Source organism: Neolamprologus brichardi, chromosome 1, assembly GCF_056152115.1.
Source record: "Neolamprologus brichardi isolate AB-2024 chromosome 1, ASM5615211v1, whole genome shotgun sequence".
Lineage (NCBI taxonomy): Eukaryota > Metazoa > Chordata > Actinopteri > Cichliformes > Cichlidae > Neolamprologus > Neolamprologus brichardi.
Window position 1 is genome coordinate 28,647,864 of NC_142104.1, and position 22,597 is coordinate 28,670,460.

At 40.5% G+C, this 22,597-nt stretch overlaps 1 protein-coding gene across 2 annotated transcripts in view; it reads right to left on the reverse strand.

Moving 5' to 3' along the window:
• Positions 1 to 2,072: 2,072 nt before the first annotated feature.
• glceb (glucuronic acid epimerase b) overlaps positions 2,073 to 22,597 on the reverse strand; it is a 57,291-nt gene continuing 36,766 nt past the window's right edge. For both annotated transcript variants that reach the window (XM_035909115.2, XM_006793867.3), the window contains exons 4-6: positions 13,728 to 13,973; positions 6,733 to 7,025; positions 2,073 to 6,297 (exon numbers count right to left, since the gene is read on the reverse strand). In XM_035909115.2, the coding sequence (XP_035765008.1) occupies positions 5,566 to 6,297; positions 6,733 to 7,025; positions 13,728 to 13,973 (1,271 nt within the window). In that variant the 3' untranslated portion in view covers positions 2,073 to 5,565. The remainder of the gene's footprint in view (positions 6,298 to 6,732; positions 7,026 to 13,727; positions 13,974 to 22,597) is intronic.

The window sequence follows — 22,597 nt, forward strand, 5'->3', positions numbered from 1 at the left end:
ACAGAAGGGTTTGTCGTTAGACCCGAGCAGGCAGAAATGACATTAGTGGGGTGCAGGCTTGAGTGATGGACTAAATGGTTACACGGATGATCAAATCAATCCCGCTGGTCTGGTTTCACCTGAACAGAATTTTTCGTTGCGACGCAGTAATTCCAACTTAATTAGTTTCATGCTGGGATGCAGTGCTGTGAAAAAGTATTTGCCCACTTTCAGATTTCTTAGTTTTTTGTATATGTGCCACATTTACATGTTTCAGATCATCAAATTCATTTCAATATTGGATAAAAAAAAATAACCTACAAAAACACAAAATGCAGTTTTTAAATGATGATTTCATGTGTTAATGGAAAAAAGTTACCCAAACCTACTTGTCCCTATGTGACAAAGCAGTCGCCCCCTAAACCTGATAACTGGTTGCGCCAGCAAGAATTGCAATCAAGTGTTCAATTAACTGGCAACGAGTCTTTCATAATGATGTGGAGGAATTTTGTCCCACTTTTCTTTGCAGAATTGCTTTAATTCAGTCACTGTGGAGAGTTTTCAAACACGAGGGGCGTGTTTAAGGTTTGTGTCTTAATCTGGTTTAATTCTGGACTTCCTGACTTTTCCTTTTTGAGCCTTCCAGAGTTTCCAGTAAGTCGTTCAAGTCCTGAAGCAGCAAAGCAGCCTCAGACCATCGTACTTACCACCACCATGTTTGACTGGTGATATGATGTTCTTTTTATGAAATGCTGTGTTAATTTTAGACCAAATGTGCCAGGACTCATAGTTTCCAAAATATTTTCCCAGAGGATCATCAAGATTTTTTTGTCATTTTTGCTCAGTCTATTTCTTATTGTTGGATTATAAACTCTGACCTTAACTGGTTGAAGTGAGGCCTGCACTTCTTTAATGTTGTTCTGGGATCTTTTGTGACCTCGTGGATGAGTCATTGATGCACTCGAGGAGTATCTTTGATAGGCCACTTTTCCAAGTCTTTTTCTCTATTTGTGTATAATGGCTCTCACTATAATTCACTGGAGTCCCAAAGCCTTAGAAATGACTTTGTCACCCTTTCCACATGATAGAGGTCACTGACTTTGTTTTCTGAGCTGCTTCTTTAGATTGTGAGATGATGCGTTGCGTTTGAGGATCTTTTAACCTGCTTCGCTTTCGTCAGACAGGTTCTACTTGCGTTAGATTTGCGATTTCCCTGAGTTATCACAGTTAATCACTGTATTTGGCAACTTCACCCCTTTTATCCAGAAACCAATAGCAGACTGGCCCCAAATTATTGTGGTCACAATGCATCATATCCCCCCCAGTGTAGCTGTGGGATAATCAGTTGGAGTCATTGTTGTATGGACATGGAACCTCTCGGTGTGCGCTGGGCTTGTTTAGCACATACCGTCAATCAGACGTGCATCTGGTGGTTTTTTGTGTTCCCCGACCTGCTCCTGAGATTGTAAGAGACGGCACAGCGCACGAGCTTGCTGAGAAAGCTGCTGCTGTCGGGCAATCTTGTTGCTGTGGGTGTGCTAGTCTAGGCAACATGCCAAAATAACATGAATGTCAGCAAGTGTTTGCATTTTTCATTTTCTATTCCAAAATAATACTCCTTAGGATACAATTTAGATGTGTCCTTAAGATACAATTTCAATAATTGAATATTTATAATTATAATTTTTTTAAATATAATAACTATTAATTTATTTGCATCTCTACTGATTTCCATGGATCCACTGTTCTAATTTCTTGAAGTCCATGGTGCCATCTTTACGTTACAAATATATTCAGTTGTTAATCAAATATGAGGGAAAAAAATATAAAACTGTCAGAAATGAAAAGCTACAACCAATAAATGTTTTTATATTTTCTAGAAATCTGGAAACTGATAAATGGCTAAAACTGATCACCATTTATCGACAACTGATTGATAATTGCATAAATCTATGGCTTCATTAGACATATCTATTCTTTATTAGGCTGCTGTGTTCATGTCAAACCTCTGAAAAACAAAACATACCAGGAATTTAAGAAAAAAATGCTTTTATTTATTGATTTTTTTAATTATTATTTTTATTTTTTACACCTTTAAAAAGCAAAACCTTAAAGCACAAAGATTTACTCTGTATATAAACACCTCTCTTCATTGGACTAAAAAAATGGTAGCATTTGCACATTGTGCTTCGGTTGCAAAGTCTGTACAACAACTCTGGGTCTCTCGTGGTGTCACGACCCCAGTAAACATTTTATTGCATAAATCACATTTGACCTCAGTGGCCATTTGCTGACGTGTTGAAACAAAGAGTGTAGAGACAGAGGAGAGGGTGCCACTGAAATGAGGAGAAAGAAGCTCTCATACCTGTTACACAGTGAATAACAATAGCAGCTTTCTTAATGAAGGCGTTGCACATTGTCCTGAAAAGGAAAAAAGTAATCCATAAAAGAGAAATACAACTAAACTCATGTGACGATAACCGACAGTTGTGCTTTTGTCTAACTAGAAAAACTCTCTTATTCCTCTGCAGAGGAAAAAAAGAAATAAAATTAAATTAAAAAAAAAAAAAAAAAAATTCAAGGAGAACCTGCAGCTATTGGCTCATTTCCCTTTACACAGTAGCTTACTAAACACTAATCTCTAGTTGCACACAACCCCTTTTACAATAAGCATTTACATATCTACTCAACCTACATCTGAAAAAGTAGCATTTCTCAAAAGGCAGTGTCTCTCCATGACATCTCCGAGGAGACTTTACATCATTAAATGCTGAATGGAAGTCGGTTTTTGCACAAAAATATACAAATACACTCGAATCGATGACTTTGGTATAAACAACACGGAGCTCGTTATTCTCACACAAAGACTTCTATTCCTGAACGTTACCCCCCACCCCCGCCCTCAACGGACATATTTCTGCTCATCGTGTATAAATTATGCAAGTGTTTACAGGAAGAAAAAGCCAACAGGAAGTAAAGAAAACTAGAATCAGCAAAAACAACAACAACAAAAAGAAAAACCCTAACAGATTATCCAAAGATCTCAAACATCTTTTATGGTATAAACATTCCCACAACCTATAAAGGAGAAAAATGAATAAAAATGAATATAATCATCATTTAAAAAAAAAAGATTGATGGAAAATAAATGTTAAAAAGTTATAAGGTTCCCCCTTTATTGGACACAGTTGTAACTTTTCAATTATAAAACAAGAGTACAAAAACAATAAATGACAAAGCAGGGTTATATAAAAAATAGATTAGAGACATGCTTACACATTAGAACCATTATTTTGAGAACCAAACGGTTTTTTTTGTGATTAAACTTGATGTTTAAATGTGCATTATTGTGTTCTGCCTTTCTACTCAAGTCGGGATTTGTTAATCAGTTTGGAAAAAAGGAGCTTGGATGTTCAGTGTTCCTTTGATTTTTTTTCCTGCCAGTGCAAACTCAAATAACCTGAAAAACTGGCTTTGTGGGAAAACGATTTTTGTCTCAAAAAACTGGCGTTACATTTTTAAAAAAAAAACAGGATTCAGAAGAAAACAATCTGCTGCTTCTTTAAATCTTCAAAGCTGGATCAATGAAAGCCTCATTGTTGCTGAGGGCTCCGCTTTGTGTTGTTTGTGAGTACGATGCCGGTGAACGCTGACTCATCCGTGAGCAGCGACTGTACCGTGAACAGGCTCTCCAGCCTATTAGCCGGGTGAATTGTTAGAGCACAGGCAGGCCTCTTTCTCTGCGCTCGGCGGTCAACAGGGCAGCGCTCAGATTAAAAACGCCGAGTTCATGCACTCGCAGCGGCTGAGAGGAGCAACGAGAGCCTGCTGGGACCGAGCCTTTGCATGCTCGTCAGGAATTTACCTCCAGCTTTAGTACTTCCTGGCATTGTCTATTTAAATGGTGTGAATTAACATTGTAGTGAGATGCAGCTGTGCTTCTGCTGCCCACGTTCATCTCCTCCAATACACAACAGAGACATCTACACCACCTACGCTCGTATCCCGCAATTATCATGTTCCAAATATGAGTTACAGAAGAAAGGCTTTTCAGACGAGTTCCCGAGTAAACAACGAGCCGAAAAGGTCAAAAAGGAGGAGGGGAACGAGGGGGGTGGGCACAAGAATGAATTAAAATGTGGCTACGACTGACGGTGCTGATATTCACACCAAGCAAAAAACACAGATCTGAAATTATAACGATGACGGTTCCATGGGGAGCTGGAGTTTGGCATTTAAAAAGTTTTCACATTAGCATCACCTTTTAACTGATGCCTCTTGGTTAATCTAGTATTAAACGTTTAGCTTCGTTCAGGCGTGCGATCACGCGTGTAAGTAGGAAACAGAGTTTTTCTTTTTGAAACAAAACTTTAGATTGTGCAGCTGAAAAGAAGCGAGCATTTATTCTGGTCTTAAATTCAGCCAGCTGGGATTTCTCACATGGGACACACATGTTTTAATAAACACGCTGAACTCAAAGTTAATCATATGTGAAGCTGCAACCTTGAACAAAAACGGTTACCCAGTGGTATCACTGCCTGACCATCGGATACAGGTAGCAACATTACAGAAGCTACAGCTAATTATGAGAACTTCCTCATTTTTAAGCATTATTGCAGGACTGCATTGATTTATCTCAGTGAATACCACAGGAACAATCACATTGCTACTGAGAGCTAGCTTGATTATTACTCAGAACAGCTTTCAAGCAGCTTAACAGAAGCCTCATATTTTAGAGGGGAAAAGATAAATCTACTAAAGACGTAATACTATATTTATTGGCTAACATTAATCTGTGTTTAGAGAGAATCATAAAACTTTGATTTTCTAGCATTTCCACAAAGGGATGAATTCTCTAATAAACATCTCTAACCAAACATTAAATGTGAGACACTTAAAAAAAAAAAAGGTCCTGTGTTGTAATTTAAAACAGTTTAGTATTGAAGGGTTTGCATTAAAAATGTTGTTGTGGTGAAATATTCGAATGCTTCTTATATATTGAAAAGATGCGCTTTTTTTGTTTTTTGGCAACGTTCTCCTTCAAATAATTTATAATATATTCTGTTATATACAGTTTGTTTTAATAAACTTTAATCTGAAATGACGTTAAAAAAAATACAATTGCAGAAGAAAAATGTGCTGGATGCATCGAAGAATGTCTGAAATGTGATTCACAGAGTTTTTAATCTTTCACCAATGTCATATATTCTTTTTAAAAACGCACGCACACACACACACGCACGAACACATACACACTTCCTTCCTGAATGCAGACACTCTCACTTTGAAATGAGGTTTGTGCATAACTACAAACACTAACTCAAGAGAGGGAGGAAAAGAAAAGAAACAGGGAGAGGAGAGCTACAGTGGATGTTGCAGAAATTAAAAAACCTGCAACAGAGCACACGAGAGAGTATTGAGAGCTTCAGCTGATTAAACTCATACTTCAGATTTTGGACTTCAACCAGATCTGGGACGTGCACAGACACGCGACGCGAGCATAGGCCGCTCATTCATTCCTTCAGTCGCACAGAATAAATCGATCTTCTCATCTCAGCCTTTATAGTGTGTGGGTTGGAGTTTAGTCTAATTGTGCTTGGCACGAATCCCTTTTAAGTAGGTTTTCCAGCGCTTGACCACATCCTTGAAGATGGGGGAGTTGTCTATAGATGCCAGCAGCTGTAGCTGGTTAATGTGCGTGGTGTGATAGTCCCAGCGAGCCAAGTTGGGCGCAGTGCCCAACATGAAGTGACGCAGGTCATAAATGCTCCCGGACCCGGTGTCAAAGAGCGGCAGCATGGCCTTCAGTGACTCCATGCCGCGGCTGAACAGCTGCCCTGCCTCCCTGCCGAGCTTCTCTCCAGCTGTCTCAGTCAAGTCGTAAAGCCCCAGCAGGGAGTAGATGAAGCCGTTGAGCACAAAGGAGCTGGGTGTGGTGGGGTACTCTTCATACCAGTCATACTTGTTCATGAACACAGCTTTGACCCCATGCTGTGCTGAAGGCACCTTATAAGGTCCTACTGCCTTCAGGGCAGCGTTGAGGTACGCCTGGTCCTTGGTGAGGAGGTAGGCTCTCACAAGGGTGGACATGGCCTGGCCCTGAGCCATGGCAGAGTACCAGCCGGGCTCCAGAGGTCTGAAGCCTTCGCCTAGTTTACGGGTGACCATGATAGGCCATCCGCCTCGCTCATCCTGGTTGCGCAGCAGCCAGTCGCTGGCGGCAAAGAAGGCGGCCATGTGCGCAGTGGTGGAGATGGTGATGTTGTCAACAAATCCACGCCCATGCAGGACTAATCGCACCACACGTCTGGGCATAATCTGAAAAGAGACAGTAGATAAAGGGAGTTAGGACTTGGCATTCATGAGTTCTACATACTGCAGATTTAGTCTTCATAAAGCCAAATAATTACAGTATTTAGTTCACATACATGGAGTTAAATCTAGCACAAAGAAACCCTCTGACACAATACAAGTGGCAAAGACTTGTAAGTAGCTTTGATAATGAAATGCATACATCATCACCATAAATATAACTATACTTCCTTAATGGACTGTTTTCTATAAAATGTGAAAAAGTAGTGAAAAATGTACAAAAAGTACATTAAAGGTTTTTTTTGTGGAACTTTTGCTTTTAAAATGAGAGCTGCCAGTTCAACTAATCAACTAATTATCCAAGCTGCAAGTGCATCGTCACTAGACCACAAATATTTGAGCACAGGTGCTTTTTGAACCAGCGCTTTGAGTTGAACGGACCTTTGTGGCCTTAACAGCCTTGGTGTTGGACAGCCCGACGCCCTTCCTGAGGTCGGTGAGCAGATCCCGGGTCAGAGTGCTCCAAGCGGTTCGCGGTCCAATCCCGTAGGTGATGTCACGCTCTCTGAAGGCGATGAGCTGTGTGCTGGTCACGTAGTGGATTGTGAAGGGAGGGCCCTTCTCTGTGGTTTCAAGGATTACAGACACGCTGCCGTTGGAGATAAACTTGAGGTCCAAGCTGAGGATGAAGTCTTTGGAGTTGCCCATCTGGAGGGACACGCCTTCGGAGGAGTCTGTGGTAATGGGAAGTGAGTGGGGTGGGAGAAAAAACATTTAACAACATTTACTCAAAGACACTTGGTCTCATTTGACTGACTTCTTTAAGAACTTGATGATTACTGGCTGATAACGTGCTATTTTTAGTTTACTGGAAGCTTTTTAAATCTGTCTGTCTCTTAATACACTCCTCTGGTGGTCTGTTTATATAATGGCTCATCTTTTTTTCCCCTTTTTTAATGATCAATCACAATGAGCCTACTTTAAAATCAATCACTGGTCAGAAGCTTAACATTTTCACTACCCTGGATTTTGTATTATTACCTGTGTGATGTCCCTTGCTGTTTGTGTGTGTGAGAGAGACAGTACACACACACACACACACACACACACACACACACACACACACACACACACACACACACACACACACACACACACACACACACACACACACACACACACACACTAGGACGAGCTTCTCCTGGGATGTGCAGTACGGCTGTGTCTCTACACACTGAGCTTAATAAGGAGGACAGAGAGGAGAGGGAAGACAGTGTGGAAAGGAATAGAGGAGCAGCATGAAGGAACAACAGAGTGAAAGAAGAAGTTGATATATTGCACCAACTTCTCTATTTGCATCCCCACATCTCCTCCAGTCAGAGCTCAAAGTAGAAACTCGGATGATTTTCACTTTCCACACTGCCACCTCTCACAGTGGATCACCTTTGTGTCACTATAGTTCGGCTCCGACTTCATTTCAAGACCCCGAAGCAGCGAGCGGAATGATCTCTGCTTTTGCCTTACTCTTTGGTGTGCACAGCAGAAAAACAACAAAAAAACGAGGAGAATGTTTTCTAATCGAGGCTCCTCCAAGGATAAAGAAGAGAAAGGGTCAAAAAGTCAAGGAAAAGGAGAGTAATGGAGTGATGGCTCACACAAGAGCTCTTAGAGCCAGGCCTAGATGGGAGAGGGTGAAAATGAGCCAATAGTGAGGAGACAATTGAAATCAGAAGACGGAGAGATCTCACATCACATACGCTGAGAAAGCAGAAGCAGATGAGGCCTAGTGAGGCTCAAAGACAGTCGATCAGGAAGAGAATGAAGGAGAGAGACAGTCTGGCAGGGGCCTCTGGATGACTACGGCTCTTTAATGCACTCATAAATCCATTACTTAAGGCAATGCAGAGAGTAAGTGGATTTGTACTCTGGCCCTGTGATTACTCTGCCATCAATAAAGGATGGGCAGGGAATATAGACGAGATTCCACCTCCACCGCTCGGGCTCCCTAGCTGTTTAGCAATAAGTCTGGAGACGGGGATGACACGTGGCTAGAAATACGCCCGTGTAAATCACGCTTGCGTACATGACCGAGTGTGTGAGATGAACACTTGAAAGCGTGTACAGTGCCTGCAGTACATGTGCGGACAACAAAAGACCTGACAAGTGACGAGACAACAGTCGATGGAAGTGTGATTTTTCCATCACTACAGCACACGCTCAGCTACAACAGCAAATTTAATTAAAAAACAATAATAAGGGGTGGTTTTTTTTTTTATTTTTGGGGGGGGGGGGGGGTTTAATGTATTTAGGACTGCGAACTGTTTTTTTTTTTCGATATTGATTAATCAATCAGTTTTTTCCCCCCAAACCGTGAGAAAATTCCTCTTTGGTTACTTCAGTTTGTGCAGAAAGCTCTTCAGCAGCTTTACACCTAATGCTCTGCAATTCCCCCGCACCATTCTTCTTTGAAACTTTGTGTTATTTTGCACGGGGATTGTGAGCAAACAGCATTTTTCCAAGACCCTAGAAAATCTCGATAAATACTCAGCCACGACAGACACTGTTGACTTTGATATGAAAAGATACAATTCTAAAGACTTTTTTGAAAATCACACCTTTCTCTGCAGCACCACCTCAAAGTATTTACATGCAGGATAATCTCTCCATATAGTTGCAGTCTTTTTCCTGTGATGGGTTCAGATTGCTTAATAATCCACAAAGGATTCAAAGAAAGACGTTTCACGCCTGTGACCCGGCGCCACCGCTTTTGATGTCGAATCCACCGTTTACAGTTCAGTCTCCTTCACCTCTATCGGAGCCGTTTTAAGCTGCTCAAATGCAAACGCCACATCTCTTATCTCTGCAGCCTCACATTCAGCCATCAGACGAGAGGTGGGCGACTTCTCATCAAGAGCGCCCACAAAATAGGACTATAACAATTAAAATAAAAATAAAAAAACACCAAGATTTGCAAGGATGTAATGGAGCAAAGAGCAGCTGCTGGAAGGTAACCAACCTAAATGATCCCCGCTGATCTGGGAAAAACTACTTGTTCTGTTCGAAGCATGAAATCAGATTGTGGTAGCAGTTATTATTGACTGACATATTTAATAGATCACTGACTGGGTTTGGTTGAAAAAGGAAGAAAAATACTTTAAAGGATATTTTGTGTTCATACATTAAAAAAAAGACTAAGTAAGCCGACTGTGGTTCAGTATCATCACTAAACCTCATGTAGCTGATGTTAGCTGTTCTTCCACTCCATCTACATACATTATTATTAACTATTTACTAAAGTGAAACCATGGCTCTGTACTAATCTGAGACATGTCAACCATAACGCTTATTCTACAAGCAGTGTAGCTATTAGCCATTTCTCATGAGTAACACTGTTTCTGTAGCAAAACTAGTAAGTGTATGTAGTCGCTGCTCTTTTGCCGAGGGACTAGGCTGCTCTTTAACCGATCTCAACATGACAGTAATGATACAGTTTGGAAACTCAGACACAGAAGCAGGCGAACTCGCTTTTCCTCGATTGAACAAGTGGTGAAGGGTGACTCGTTGCGGTCACAAAGGATGGCACTGTTCATGCCAAAGTTGCCGTGCAGATGGTACTGCAGATACCCACGCAGGGTCGTCTGCACGCACCACAAAAGCCATTTTTCTTTGATAGCATGATTCCACCTTATCAGGGGAACAAAATGCATTTCTGAACTATCAACCAACCACAAGGGGATTGAGAAAATAAAGGTGCTCAGTGGCAGACAGCGTTTGGGCAGGATAGTGCAGATGGTGGATGGTAGGTTATTATCAGGGGACTGACGATTGATCCAGTTGTCAGAGGCTTGGAGAGATTGCTCAACACTCGTGCCCTAGATACAGTAAGGAGGAAAGAAAAAAAAAGGACTGCAACAGGAAGAAGGGAGTAGGAGGAGGAAGTGTAGGGAGGCAGAGACAGAAAGGAAAACTGACAGCAGAGGAAGAAAATGAGGAAAGTTTGATGAGAGACAAGAATAAGGCATCAGAATGGATTGGGGAAATATGACTGCAATGTTTAGGAAGCACAGGAGTGCTGAGGGGCGATAAGTGGGTGGAAATAAGTCAACAGAGGTGGAAGACTGACAGAAATCTGGAGTAGACAGGGAAGATTAATGGAGAATGAAGGCTACTTAGTGAGAAATGATCATGATAACATGAAGTTAAGGTAGGAAAGAGCAATAATGGTGAGCTGAGCTTTAAAGCAAAGTGAGCAAGCAGCAGGGAGAAAAAAGTGGAGGGTGGTGGGAAAAAAGAAATTGGTGATGATGAGAGGTTGAAAGTGGAAGAAGTGTGTGTGTGTGTGGGGGGGGGGGATTACTGTAGAGACAGGAGCTCAGCAGAGGACGGAGAGTGTGTCCTGGAAACATCAGCAGGAGATCAGAGGAGAATAAAGACAGCTCACAGTCAGCGCTGGGTATAAGATGTTGACTTCTTCCAATCCCCAAAATAACTCTGCCAGCTATCTCCTGGCCTCGGTCACTTTAAAGCTCTAAAACTAGGCCAAGATCTCCAATCTTTACTGTAACAACAAATCTGATGAGTAGAGCTTTAATTTACCACTCGAAAGATGCACAGTGGTGCTGCATTTCCTGTTTCACAACATAATAACAGAAAACACTGTGCACTGTCTAGAGCATAGGTGTCAAACTCTGGCCTGCGGGCTTGGTATGGTATTTGCCATACCAAATTACTATTAGAACTGGCCTACTGGTATTATACAGCTAATATATATATATTGTTTAGTATTAAGCTTTGCTAGTTCCATATTCAGTTTTTCAGCAAAACGTGTTTGAGTCCATAAGAAAAGATTCATTCTTATATCTGGAGGAATAAATATATTTCAATAAATATTAATGTTAGCCCGCGACTTTGTTCCAGTTTTGAATTTTGGCCCACTGTGTATTTGAGTTTGACAGCCCTGGTCTAGAGTCTGATCATGTGTTAACAATAGAGCCTGACCAGGTTTTGACACCATTACTGATATTAAAGTTTATCTTATCTTATATTTGGCGACTTAAAAATCTCCTATCAGCTGATGGTTTTTTCCCGTTTTAGACACATGAAATAAAACATTTATCAAGCTGGTAACAGTATTTATTTGAGCATCAGTGTGAATCCCAAGCAAAAGAACACGTTTGGAGTCCCCAGCCTTAGCTGAGACCACCGTTTCATGCTCTGCCACCTTACAGTTAACCTAAATGAACATTAGTCCGTGCAAATCCTACTTTTCCTGGGAATATTATTTGTGTCAGTGGTTGATGCTTTTATTATAGAGATACTCTGCAAATGTGACTTTTATAACAGCCAGTGCACAGCTGCCGTTTCACACTGTGTATTTTGTGCTTGTTGTTAGATCATTGTTGGAATAAGGTATGCTACAGAGTGAACATCTCAGGCGCAGTGCTGTCTTCGACAGTAAAGTATAGTGTCGAGAAAGACGCCCATATTGCAGCATTCCCAAGGGATCCTCTATATTTATCATCCCCAAGGATTCTCAGACTATTCTCACACTTCCAATTTTAAACTATAAACTCTGTTATTTTAGTTTTTTTACAAAACTGAAACAATTTGAAATAAATGTACGAACATATTTGTGACAAGTATTAAATCATAAGATTAATGGTTCTGTGGGAGCATCTGTGCTCACTAGTTTTCTTTACAGTGTTAAATCCAATAACTTTGTGCTACCTGCAAGCTTATCTGAAACAAACATAAGGACGTTTGTTAATGTTTGTACTTCTACAAAGAATCTAAAACTGAGTGTAAAGCTACACAGAAGAGCACATTAATCAAGCACCAGCCGAGTCTCCTTTTTTTCTTGATTTGCTGACTCACAGGATTAACACGACATGACAAGAGTTAAGTAAATACGTCACAGAGAGTTAATAAATCATAATACAAGCTACAGTCTAAGCACTCTTAGATCAACAATTTAAGTCTAAAAATGCATATATGCAATTATTCAAGCATACGCTGAAGCAGATGTAACAGCAATTTATTTCTCCCTAAATGGCACCGCGTCTCCTCCAAGTCAACCACTCGGTGAGAATAAGAGTCGCCTGTTCAAACTTGCAGTATCTTATCCATACCCACCACATGCTGCAGCCCTCAATACAACTCTGTTTGGAACAATGTAAAAACATGAAGTGGGAGACTTTTTCCTTTTTCTTTTTTTTTTTAACCCCTTTTTATAGATCAAATTTTAGATGCATAAGAGAGAAGGCCATATGAGTGAGTGAGCTGAATGAAATTAGATTCCTCATAGTTGAAACAGTGCGAAATGGCAGCAAGGACAGCCCCATTATTCAGTCTGTTTTATTACAAGTGATGACATTCTCCATTTTCTGAAGCCCTATTAACTAAGCACTTATGGAGAAATAGGCAGTATATGTTAATATTCATCAGTCTCTGCTGCGGTTCTTACAGCAACATTCAAATCTCACTGAAACCTCGACAACAAACAAAGAAAACGTCTTCGGTGGCCTTCACTTATCACGAGCCTTCATATATTATTAATAACACATTCTGTTATGATATTGCTAGTACTGTGTTACTAAAATACATTTTAATTAAGCGTTAAAAACTAATTGTTGATGAATAAACTCTGGGCAACAGTGATAAAATCATTAATACATCACTTCTGACAGTGTGACAGTTATCTGATGACCCCTCAGTGAGACTAGCTTGCCACTGCAGCATAGTGAACTACCATTAGCTTCACAGCTATTAATGCTGGTACTAATATAGTAGGCAAATCTGCATTAAAAACAATTTGCTTTAAAGGGTTAATCTATTCTACATATGTTTATTAACACATGCAATGAAAATACCCACATACAGTCTAGTAGAAATGTACTAAATAGGCTAAAACAGATACTTTTTATACTGACTGCTACAACAGGTCCCAGCAGGAAATTATAGCTCGTTTTTAAATGGTATAAGTACACATTTGTGACTCTTGTGTTAAAAAAAAGTGACATAAAACAAGTCCTTACAAAGAACACAATAACCTATAATGGCTTTATTTTGCCTGCGACTAATAAAGATGGTGAAGTTCCATTTCAACACCTACATTTACATACTTATGTTTTACCAGAGAGGGAAAATGAACTAATCTCAAAGTGTTTTTGTATCTAACACCAGCTGCAATTTCAGTGTCTGACTAATGGGACAAAACAGGATGAAACGTGTGCTTCTTTAACCATCACACTGTCTAAGAATATCATTATGCTGTGGGTCCACTGTCAGACCAGACAGCTTGTCAGCGTACTCTCCCTGTGGCGCTGACTCACTGCAGACTATCATCCTGTCCTCAGGGTATGCTTGCTACAGCCACAGTTAACACGAGATAAGCTTCTTGCCCAGAGGCCATCTGGGCTAATGGAAGGCTTAAATACCTGGAGCGCTGAACTGCCGCACGGAGGTAGCCCTGGTCTTGTCATAGACGTGGCTGAGCCCGCAACCCTTCGGTACACTCCAGGTCGCGGCGTTGGCTCGGCTGTCCCTCTCCTCGGCCGTGTCATAGACATCAACGTGGGGAGCGCGCTCGGTCAGGTTTTTGCTGTAATGGCTCAAACCGTACTGGGAAATCTGGATGGCGTAAAAGTAGCCCTGAGGGCCCCACTGAGTGGACAGAGGCACGCCTGGGTGGAAAGAAAGGAGGAAGAAAAGGAGGATATTAATGTTAAATAAATACTGGAAATAGCCTGATATGCAAGAAGTGCAGTCGCTTTAAAACTGGCTGGAACTTTTATGAAGCACAGCGATGGTTCTTAATCTTGGCTGACATGATAAGCTGGGTTTTCTTTTAAGCTCTTTGCAGTTTATTTCAAGCAGATGTTCTTTTTAAGATGGCACTTGTCATAACATTGCCTTACTTTTTTTTTTTACTTTGTTGAAGAATGACTAAATCTGTTAAGTGCAGCATGACACCGAGTCCATAACCACAGTATAAAAAGAAACTGGTCCAAATTTAAATATTAATACAAACACTATAAATTTTAGAACTTCTCATCTCCTGGAGACTAGAGGCCGACTAGGGCAATAAAAAAAATACTCCTTTAGTAAAACAAAAACAAAACAAAACAAAAATTGTTTAAGAGAAGAAGAAAAGGGTTAGAAAATAAATGCCACCAGCTACAATAAATGATTAGACGGTGTGGTGAAATTCAACCTAATCTATTGCATTTCACTGGAGGCGAGCTTCCATGTTCATGCAGCCAAAAATAGCTCAGCCAGGAGAATCACTCTGATTAACAGATAGCTCATTTTAAGACCTTGTGACAGGGAATGCACACGTGCTACCCAAACCTCATCCTTCTAAGAAGAATGTAATAAACTCAGATTAGGGCTGACAATACGCCGCCTCCTTCTAAACTAATCACCACCGCATACATAGCAAGTCCATTTTAGTATCTGCTCTTGTACAGTGTAGAAGTCCAGCTGCCCGACACAAACTCAGGAAGGAAGCTCAATCTTTTTATGACTGAAATGACTTTTTAGGACCCTGTGCACATAAAACTCAGCTCACAAATAAGAAGGAAAAAAAAAGAGCAGGCAATTTCAACAGCAGTTAAAAAGACAATGGAAGATTATTCACGCACATAGAAAGGAAAGAATCCATTTGCACACATACAGGCACACTCTGGTCAAAGTAGGATCATGCAGCAGTCTTTCAGTTCTTACCCCCATTAAATATACAAAGAAACTCTAATTATTCTCCTTTTATTCAACACACAATTCTGCCTTTTACTTGGCAGCAAGGAGATTTATCGAAACCTCTCCTCCTCGATTGATCCTCCGCACAGGGCGCCCAAACACTGCACCAGGAGTTAATGCAGCAACAAGGACTTATTGATGTTCTATTCAAAAACACAGGTATTAGTAACCAACGGCTGCCCATCCATTACGAAGCACACTCGCAGGGGTCTGACCACATGTTCTGTTTACAGTCTACTTCTGCACGGAGAAAACTTGACACAAATAGCTCTTAAGAGATTAATAGCTTACATTTCATGGGCTGCATGTGCGTAAGTGTGAAGAATTACTTCAGAGAGAATTCTTCTTCTTAACTGCAGACTGGCAGTCACACTGACAGGCAGAAAATGTGGCACAATTTTCAGCTGCTCCCCGCAGTGTTTCCAGCGCAGCCTAGCCGCACACATTCACTCCGATCCACAGAGGATTTTCCACGTGCCTGCACTCATGGTTTCCCTTTCAAAAGTCAACGTGACATAGAAGTGGCCATCAATAAGTTGTGTGAGCAGTCCGTCCTTGCTGCAGCAGGTCAAGCAGAGCTAAAGCTCTGCCGCCAACACCCCCACCCATACCACTCAATTACGTGCTTTGAACCCTGTGAGGCATGCTTAAATTAACAGTTATGCTTTATAACAGCTTTATCACGATGCACTTCATTTTTCTTGTGTTAAAAAGTTCACGCATTAGTGGGTCGCAACATGCACGACTAAAATATTTTTAATAGCTAACATTAATCGGGGGCACACGGCTTCAATAAATACGTGCCATCTGACTGCTCCAATTATCCTCCTTCTCTTAATTTTGGATGGAAGTAAAAACAAGTTAGGAGGCTCTGAACAAGTTCATGTGGTGTCTTTGACCCAACGATGCTCTGAACTCTGTTAATAACCTGTCAGGAACTTATTTTAATGTTTAGATTTCAAGAGACAAACACAAAGGATGCAGCGATGCCCCAAGAACTGATATTTCCCTATACTGTCCATAAATAAGAGCCCAGAAAGACAGCTTGCACGCATTTATACATTCCCACACACACTTCCATGCCTTAACTCCCTGCCTGGCTTGTTACTGGCATCTCCCCTGACAACTTAAGGAAAATGACTGTCAAAATCCTAACGCTGTGCTACCCACTGCATAACACCAAGTAATCCATATGGAAATGACTGTTAAGCCTCCATATATTTTGCTGACTCCAAAGAGCAGACTTTTCTAGAAAAAGATTGGTCTGTAAATTCCAGTAGGCTCTGAGGCTCGACGCCTACTGGAATTTACACGGAGAGGAAAACTGATACAAAATGTTTTCGTGATTTTTTTTCCCTCTCATTTAAAAAACCAAACAAAAGCTTTGTTTTTGACCTCTACCAGGTCAGGAATATGTAAGCTCCACTGAGCATTTCTTTAATATTAAACAGTGAACCACCGCCGGTAATTTGTAACTTGCTGTTGTGCTGAACTTAGAGGGATTTCAAGCACTTTTGCAGATTTTAGCTTTGTCTAAATGAAATATTTTTTTTTATAAAACACCTCAGAATAACTCACTGTCAAGACAGCCAAAGTACATTGATGGAGAACATTCAGCATGTAGGAGCTAAAGGTAAAGATGTTTTCCTCAGGAGTTGGTGGTTGCCAAAAGCGGAGCTAAAGAAAATAAATATATCTGAATATTCAAGTGCCTTCTTTGCCAGTTTGTCAAAAATATGATGCCAGTGGGATTTTCATGTTGCTCCTTTTCTGCTGGGAGCTTAAATAAAGCAGAAAACAGTTACTAACAACTTAATAAATGAATGATATATTAAGGTTGTGTTTCTGTGAGGTTTTGTTGCAATTCTACTGTATGATAACGAAAAAAGGCTTAATGCAGCTTTAACTTTTGCATCATGGCTGTGTATTTGAGCTGAATACATCAAGAAGCACTTAAGGGAAATGATTTTCTGTTTATTCACATGGACATTACAATTTCTGCAAGTGTGTATTAGAACCTGCTCTAAATGCAGCATATGCTGCAGGTGGAAGGCTGGTGGATAATTACACAGATCAAAAGAATGACTCTAAACTGTATTTTGATTTAATTTGTCAGGACACAGATCAAATTGTTCAGTCTACTTGACTGAATTAGATTGTGGCTTTTGTGGAGTAACTGCCTGATACATTACACTGGTTTGCACCAATGTCCTAGATTCTTTTCAGAGAAAATTCATCCAAGTAGTAGAAGTATCTATTAGTGAGTGTGCGCAGGTGCTAGGTAAAACAGATCACCTGTCACGTACGTATGGGCACAGTGTGTAAGTAATAAAATGGCTGTTTGAAAAGGGCATAAAACGTTTAGGAATGAATATATATATTATTTTTTTATTTTTTTTTTTAAGGGCTCTTTTCTTGTGCATATATTGGAGTGACGTTGGTCTGCACCAAAACAATCAACATAGGAGAGGATAGTGGAAGGTGGAAAAAACATACCAGACAAAAATTAGACAAAACGTGATTTAAGGTTGTGTTACTGCAGAGTATTATAACTACAGTGGTGTGAAAAATTTTTGCCCCCGTCCTGATTTCCAAGTATATTGAATATTTGCCACACTGAGGGTGGCTGTAGCTTAGGTGGCAGAGCAGGTCAGCCACTAATCAGAAGGTCGGTGGTTCGATCCCAGGCTGCCTCCTGGCTGCATGCCAAATATCCTTGTCAGTGCGCCCCAGGGCAGCTGTGGCTACAATGTAGCTTGCCATCGCCAGTGTGTGAATGTGAGTGTGAATGGGTGAATGACTGAATGTAGTGTAAAGCGCTTTGGGGTCCTTAAGGACTAGAAAAGCGCTATACAAATGCAGGCCATTTACCATTTACATGTTTGAGATGATCAAACAAATTTTAATATTAGACATCGATGACAAGAGTAAATACATATTGCAGTTTTTAAATGAAGATTTCACTGATTAAGGGAGAAAAGTTATCCAAACCTATCTGGTCTTGTTTGAAAAAGTAATCCCCCCTCTTGTTAAATCATGAATTAACTCTAATTACCCACATTTTTTGGAAAGCTGAGTTTAGTTTCACTAAAGACACTCAAACCTGATTAGTGAAAGACCTGCTGAATCAAGAAATCACTTAAACAGAACCTGTCTGACAAAGTGAAGATGGCTAAAAGATCGCAGAAAGCAGCACATCATGCCACGATCTAAAGAAACACCTGGGAAACAAAGTCACTGATATCTACCAGTTTGGAAAGGGTTACAAAGTCATTTCTAAGGTTTTGGGACTTCAGTGAACCATGGTGAGAGCCGTTATACACAAATGGAGAAAATCTGAAACAGTGGTGAAACGTCCTAGGAGTGAACAGCCAACCAAAATTACTCAAAGAGGACAATGACAACTCATCCAGGAGGTCACAAAAGACCCCAGAACATCATTAAAGAACCACAGGCTTTCAAATGTCTCAGTTAAGGTCAAAGTTCATGAATCAACAATAAGAAAGAGATTAGGAAAAAGGGCATCCATGGGAGAGTTCAAGGAGAAAAGCACTGCTGACCAAAAAGAACACAAAGACTCATCTCACATTTGCTGCCCCCCCCCCCAAAAAAAAAAAAAAGAATTCTTGACGATCCCTGAGAGATCTGGGAAAATACTCTGTGGACTGATGTGACAAAAGCTAATATTGTGATAAGATATTGTGGTGGTGGTAGTCTGGGCCTGTTTTGCTGCCTCAGGACTAGGGCTGTTCGATATAACGATATATATCGGATGACGATATAAAAACATCTATCGTTTCATTTTACACTATCATTTGTTTTGTCATGTTGCAAAATAAACTTTTTACGGCAATATGTTTTTCATTGTTTTGATGGTCACTGTAGTGGCTATATTAACTTCTTAAAGTTCTCTCTTTCTCTTATATTTAATATAACCACACTACAGACCGACAAGTGCCTGTTTTTATGCGTTGTCGTTAGCAACAACGACGGTAACACCATCGCGTGTCCGCTTGTTTATGTTCCACATAAACCTTTCACAATAAAACTCAAGATCCTGTTGAGACTTTTCAAAATAAACTGAATCACATGAAAGAGCAGATTATTTACAGATGAGAAGCAAAAAGAGCCGCCAGGTGCTAAAAAATAAACCTTAGACTCAAACGTTAGAACAGGCTTTTCCCCGCAGCACGCCGTGTAATAAATACTCACAAAGAAAACGGCAGCCGTTACAACTTATGTCTAAAAATGTTTGTTTCATGCATCGGTTAAAACACTCGACTCCAGGTACACGACACGCAGCTGGAAACACTTCCCACATATCGCACAGCCCTACTCAGGACCTGGTAATGGGAAATGGTACCATGAATTCTGGCTGTCTACCAAAACATCTTGAAGGAGAATATCCGGCCATCTGTTTATGACCAAAACACACCAGTAAAGGCTGAATGGCTTTAGAAAAACTAAATGAATACTTTGGAGCGACCTAGTTAAAGTTCTGACCTGAATCCAATTGAGGTGCTGTGGCACGACCTTAAAAAGGCAGATTATGCTTGAAAACCTTCCAATGTGGGTGAATTACAACAATTCTGCAAAGGTAAATGGGCCAAAATTCCTGTACAGTGGTCCCTCCCTTGCTATAATGCGGTTCACCTTTCGCCGTCTCGCTGTTTCACTGATTTTTTTTAGGGTGGAATTTTACATGCTTTTTTTTTTCTTTCTTACAGCGCTTTGTGTTCTGCGTCTTGATTGGCTGTAGACCATTGTCAATCAATCTCATGCAGTGTCTTCTGTACAGTACAGAATGAGTTCAGCTTGTCAAATTTACATAAATCTTCGGTCGCTAGCAGTGTGACTCTGAAGTGCTGCATTGTATGTTTGTAAGTTTTCTCCCCAACAAACAACAATGTTGATGAAACGTTTTGTACCATCAAAGACAACCTGCAGGTGTCTTTGGTTTCATTCTATAATACTGGACTTATTTTTCTATGAAGGTTTGAACTTTGAGAGAGTTTAAACAAGAGAGAAAAATGTGAAAATGTTCCTGCCTGTCTGAGAAAAGTGTATAAAGTGTGTAGTGAGGGGTTCTACAGCCTTAAAACATCTAGAATAATTGAAGAAAATAAAGTTGGCTACTTCGCTTATTCCACCTATTGCGGGTTATTTTTGGAATGTAACTCCCGCGATAAACGAGGGACCACTGTACAGCACTGTAAAAGACTCTTTGCTAGTTATCGCAAACGCCTGATTGCGGTTGTTGCTGCTAAGGGTGGACCAACCAGTCATTAGGTTTAGAAGAAGTCAGTTTTTCACACAGGGCCATGTGGGTTTGTATTTTTTTCCCCCTTAATTATAAACACCTTCCTTTAAAAACTGCATTTTGTGTTTACTATCTGTAAGCAAGTAAGCCAAAAAGAATTTCCACTTGCATGTCAGGATTTATTGACGCACAACATTTAAGCAGTCTCTGTATGCAAGCAACTAAATATTCAGTCTTGAGTAAAAAAACAAAGAAGATCAGTTAATGCCTTTTAAAATACGCCTGCATTCATAGTTGGACTGTAAAATTCACCAGCATATGAAACCGGACGTTTTGTCCCAGATAGTCGTTATCTGTCATTGGATGATCGCAATTGAAGCCCTGAAACACTGGCTGTTGTCCCTTGTGGCTAAATCATGAGAGGATAGCCAATGGGTTTTGTGACTGTGTACTCTGACAAATGCATTACTTATCAATATACTCAGCTGCGTCCTCTTTGTCTTGGGCTGCAGCTGGCGACGGCAGTCAGCCATCTCATCACAAGCTGAAAGTGATGTGCTGATCGCAGTAACATCCTCCGGCACTGCAGTTAATCAGCAGAGCGGGTGGGCCAGGTCATAAAAATTAACATGATTAATAGCATCTGATTAGCAGCAGATGAGTTGTGAGTGAAATAATACAACATTAATGAGGGGGGGAATCTTGACGAAGTTACTATTCTATAACATAACAAACCTCCTATTGATAAATAACGTTAATGTGTGAGGGTCTGTAAATGAAATTTGTTTTGTGTAGGGTGGTGAGCTCGGTGTGGTAGGCAAATCAACCAATGTCCTTTGTAATAATTTGCAGTGACTCTCTCCTCTAAGTCAGCGGTCCCCAACCTTTTTTGCGCCATGGACCGGTTTATGCCCGACAATATTTTCACGGACCAGCCTTTAAGGTGTCACGGATAAATACAACAAAATAAAACTAGTACCGGTACCGAAAAAAGAAGATTTATTCATAACACACGTGAAAAGACCAAGGAAAACAGAGTTAACGATAAAAACGATAACAAAATAACGCTGAAAACCGATAAAAACCCTGAAAACCATACATTTCACACCTGAGCCTCAACTCTCGCGGCCCGGTACCAAATGACTCACGGACCGGTACCGGTCCGAGGCCCGGGGGTTGGGGACCGCTGACCTAAGGCACCAAGAGGACCCAAACCATCAAGTAGACCCCACAGCATAAGAGAACCACTTTATCCCCCCACTTGCCCCCATGTATGTTTAAGGTCAGGTCAAGTTTCTCCTTTAGTTTTTCCACCTGTCTCACCTTTAAATAGTGGGGGAAAAAATTCCAGTCAGTACTGATAGTGTGGTGAGCTGCCTCCAATAAATCGATATAGGGGAAAAGACTAGATTGTGGATGGGCTCATTCACTGGGCCAGATTCTAAAATAAGAATAAAAAAAAAAGAAAAAATGCTAAAATAGGCCACTAAATATACTTGGTCAGGCCTGCCTGAGTAAAATCTCTATGAAAAAACTGGTGCTGTTAAATAACCTTTTCATGGTTAACAGGGCTGCGCTGAGGAAAAATCTTTCATGACCTTGTTTAAGCCCTGCAGTAAATCTAAATGTGACAGGCTAATTAATGAACGCCTATTTTCACCTGTAAAAAATGTTTAGTAGAACACTGGTGTTTATTCCTTCACATGTAAAAGCACAAACAGTAAGAAGCCTGGAGCTTCATTAAATGACCTTGGTAAATTGTGTGTGCAGTAAGTATGTGCTTGTCCTGCATATATCAAAATACGTACAGCTGAACAACTAACTTCAGGATTAGACAGATCAGACAGTAGCCAACTAAGTACTGCTTCTATAGGAAATGCTGATCAAATGAAGCTGATCAACTGATCGGCAAATGTGAGCCTTCTTTAAAAAAAAGTATTTATGTGGTTAACACAATGCCCCAATCTACCCAGGGGTGGATATCCCTTCAAATCTAGTGGACGGTTAGACTGTATAACGCTCAGAAAAACTGCAAAAACCCAAAAGCTACAACTCTGACTCTACAGGCCTCAGTTAACATGTTCAATTTTAAACTTCATGATGGTGCAGTTAGAAAAAATATTGAACAAGTATGACTTGTTTGCCAGGAGGAAGCCTCTTTTCTTTAAGAAGAGCATGGCAGCACAGCTTAGGTTTGCAGAGCTGCATCTGAAAAAACCCCACATTATTTCTGGAACAATGTCCTTTGGAAAAACAAAATGGAGACGTCCGACAAGAACGAACATCACC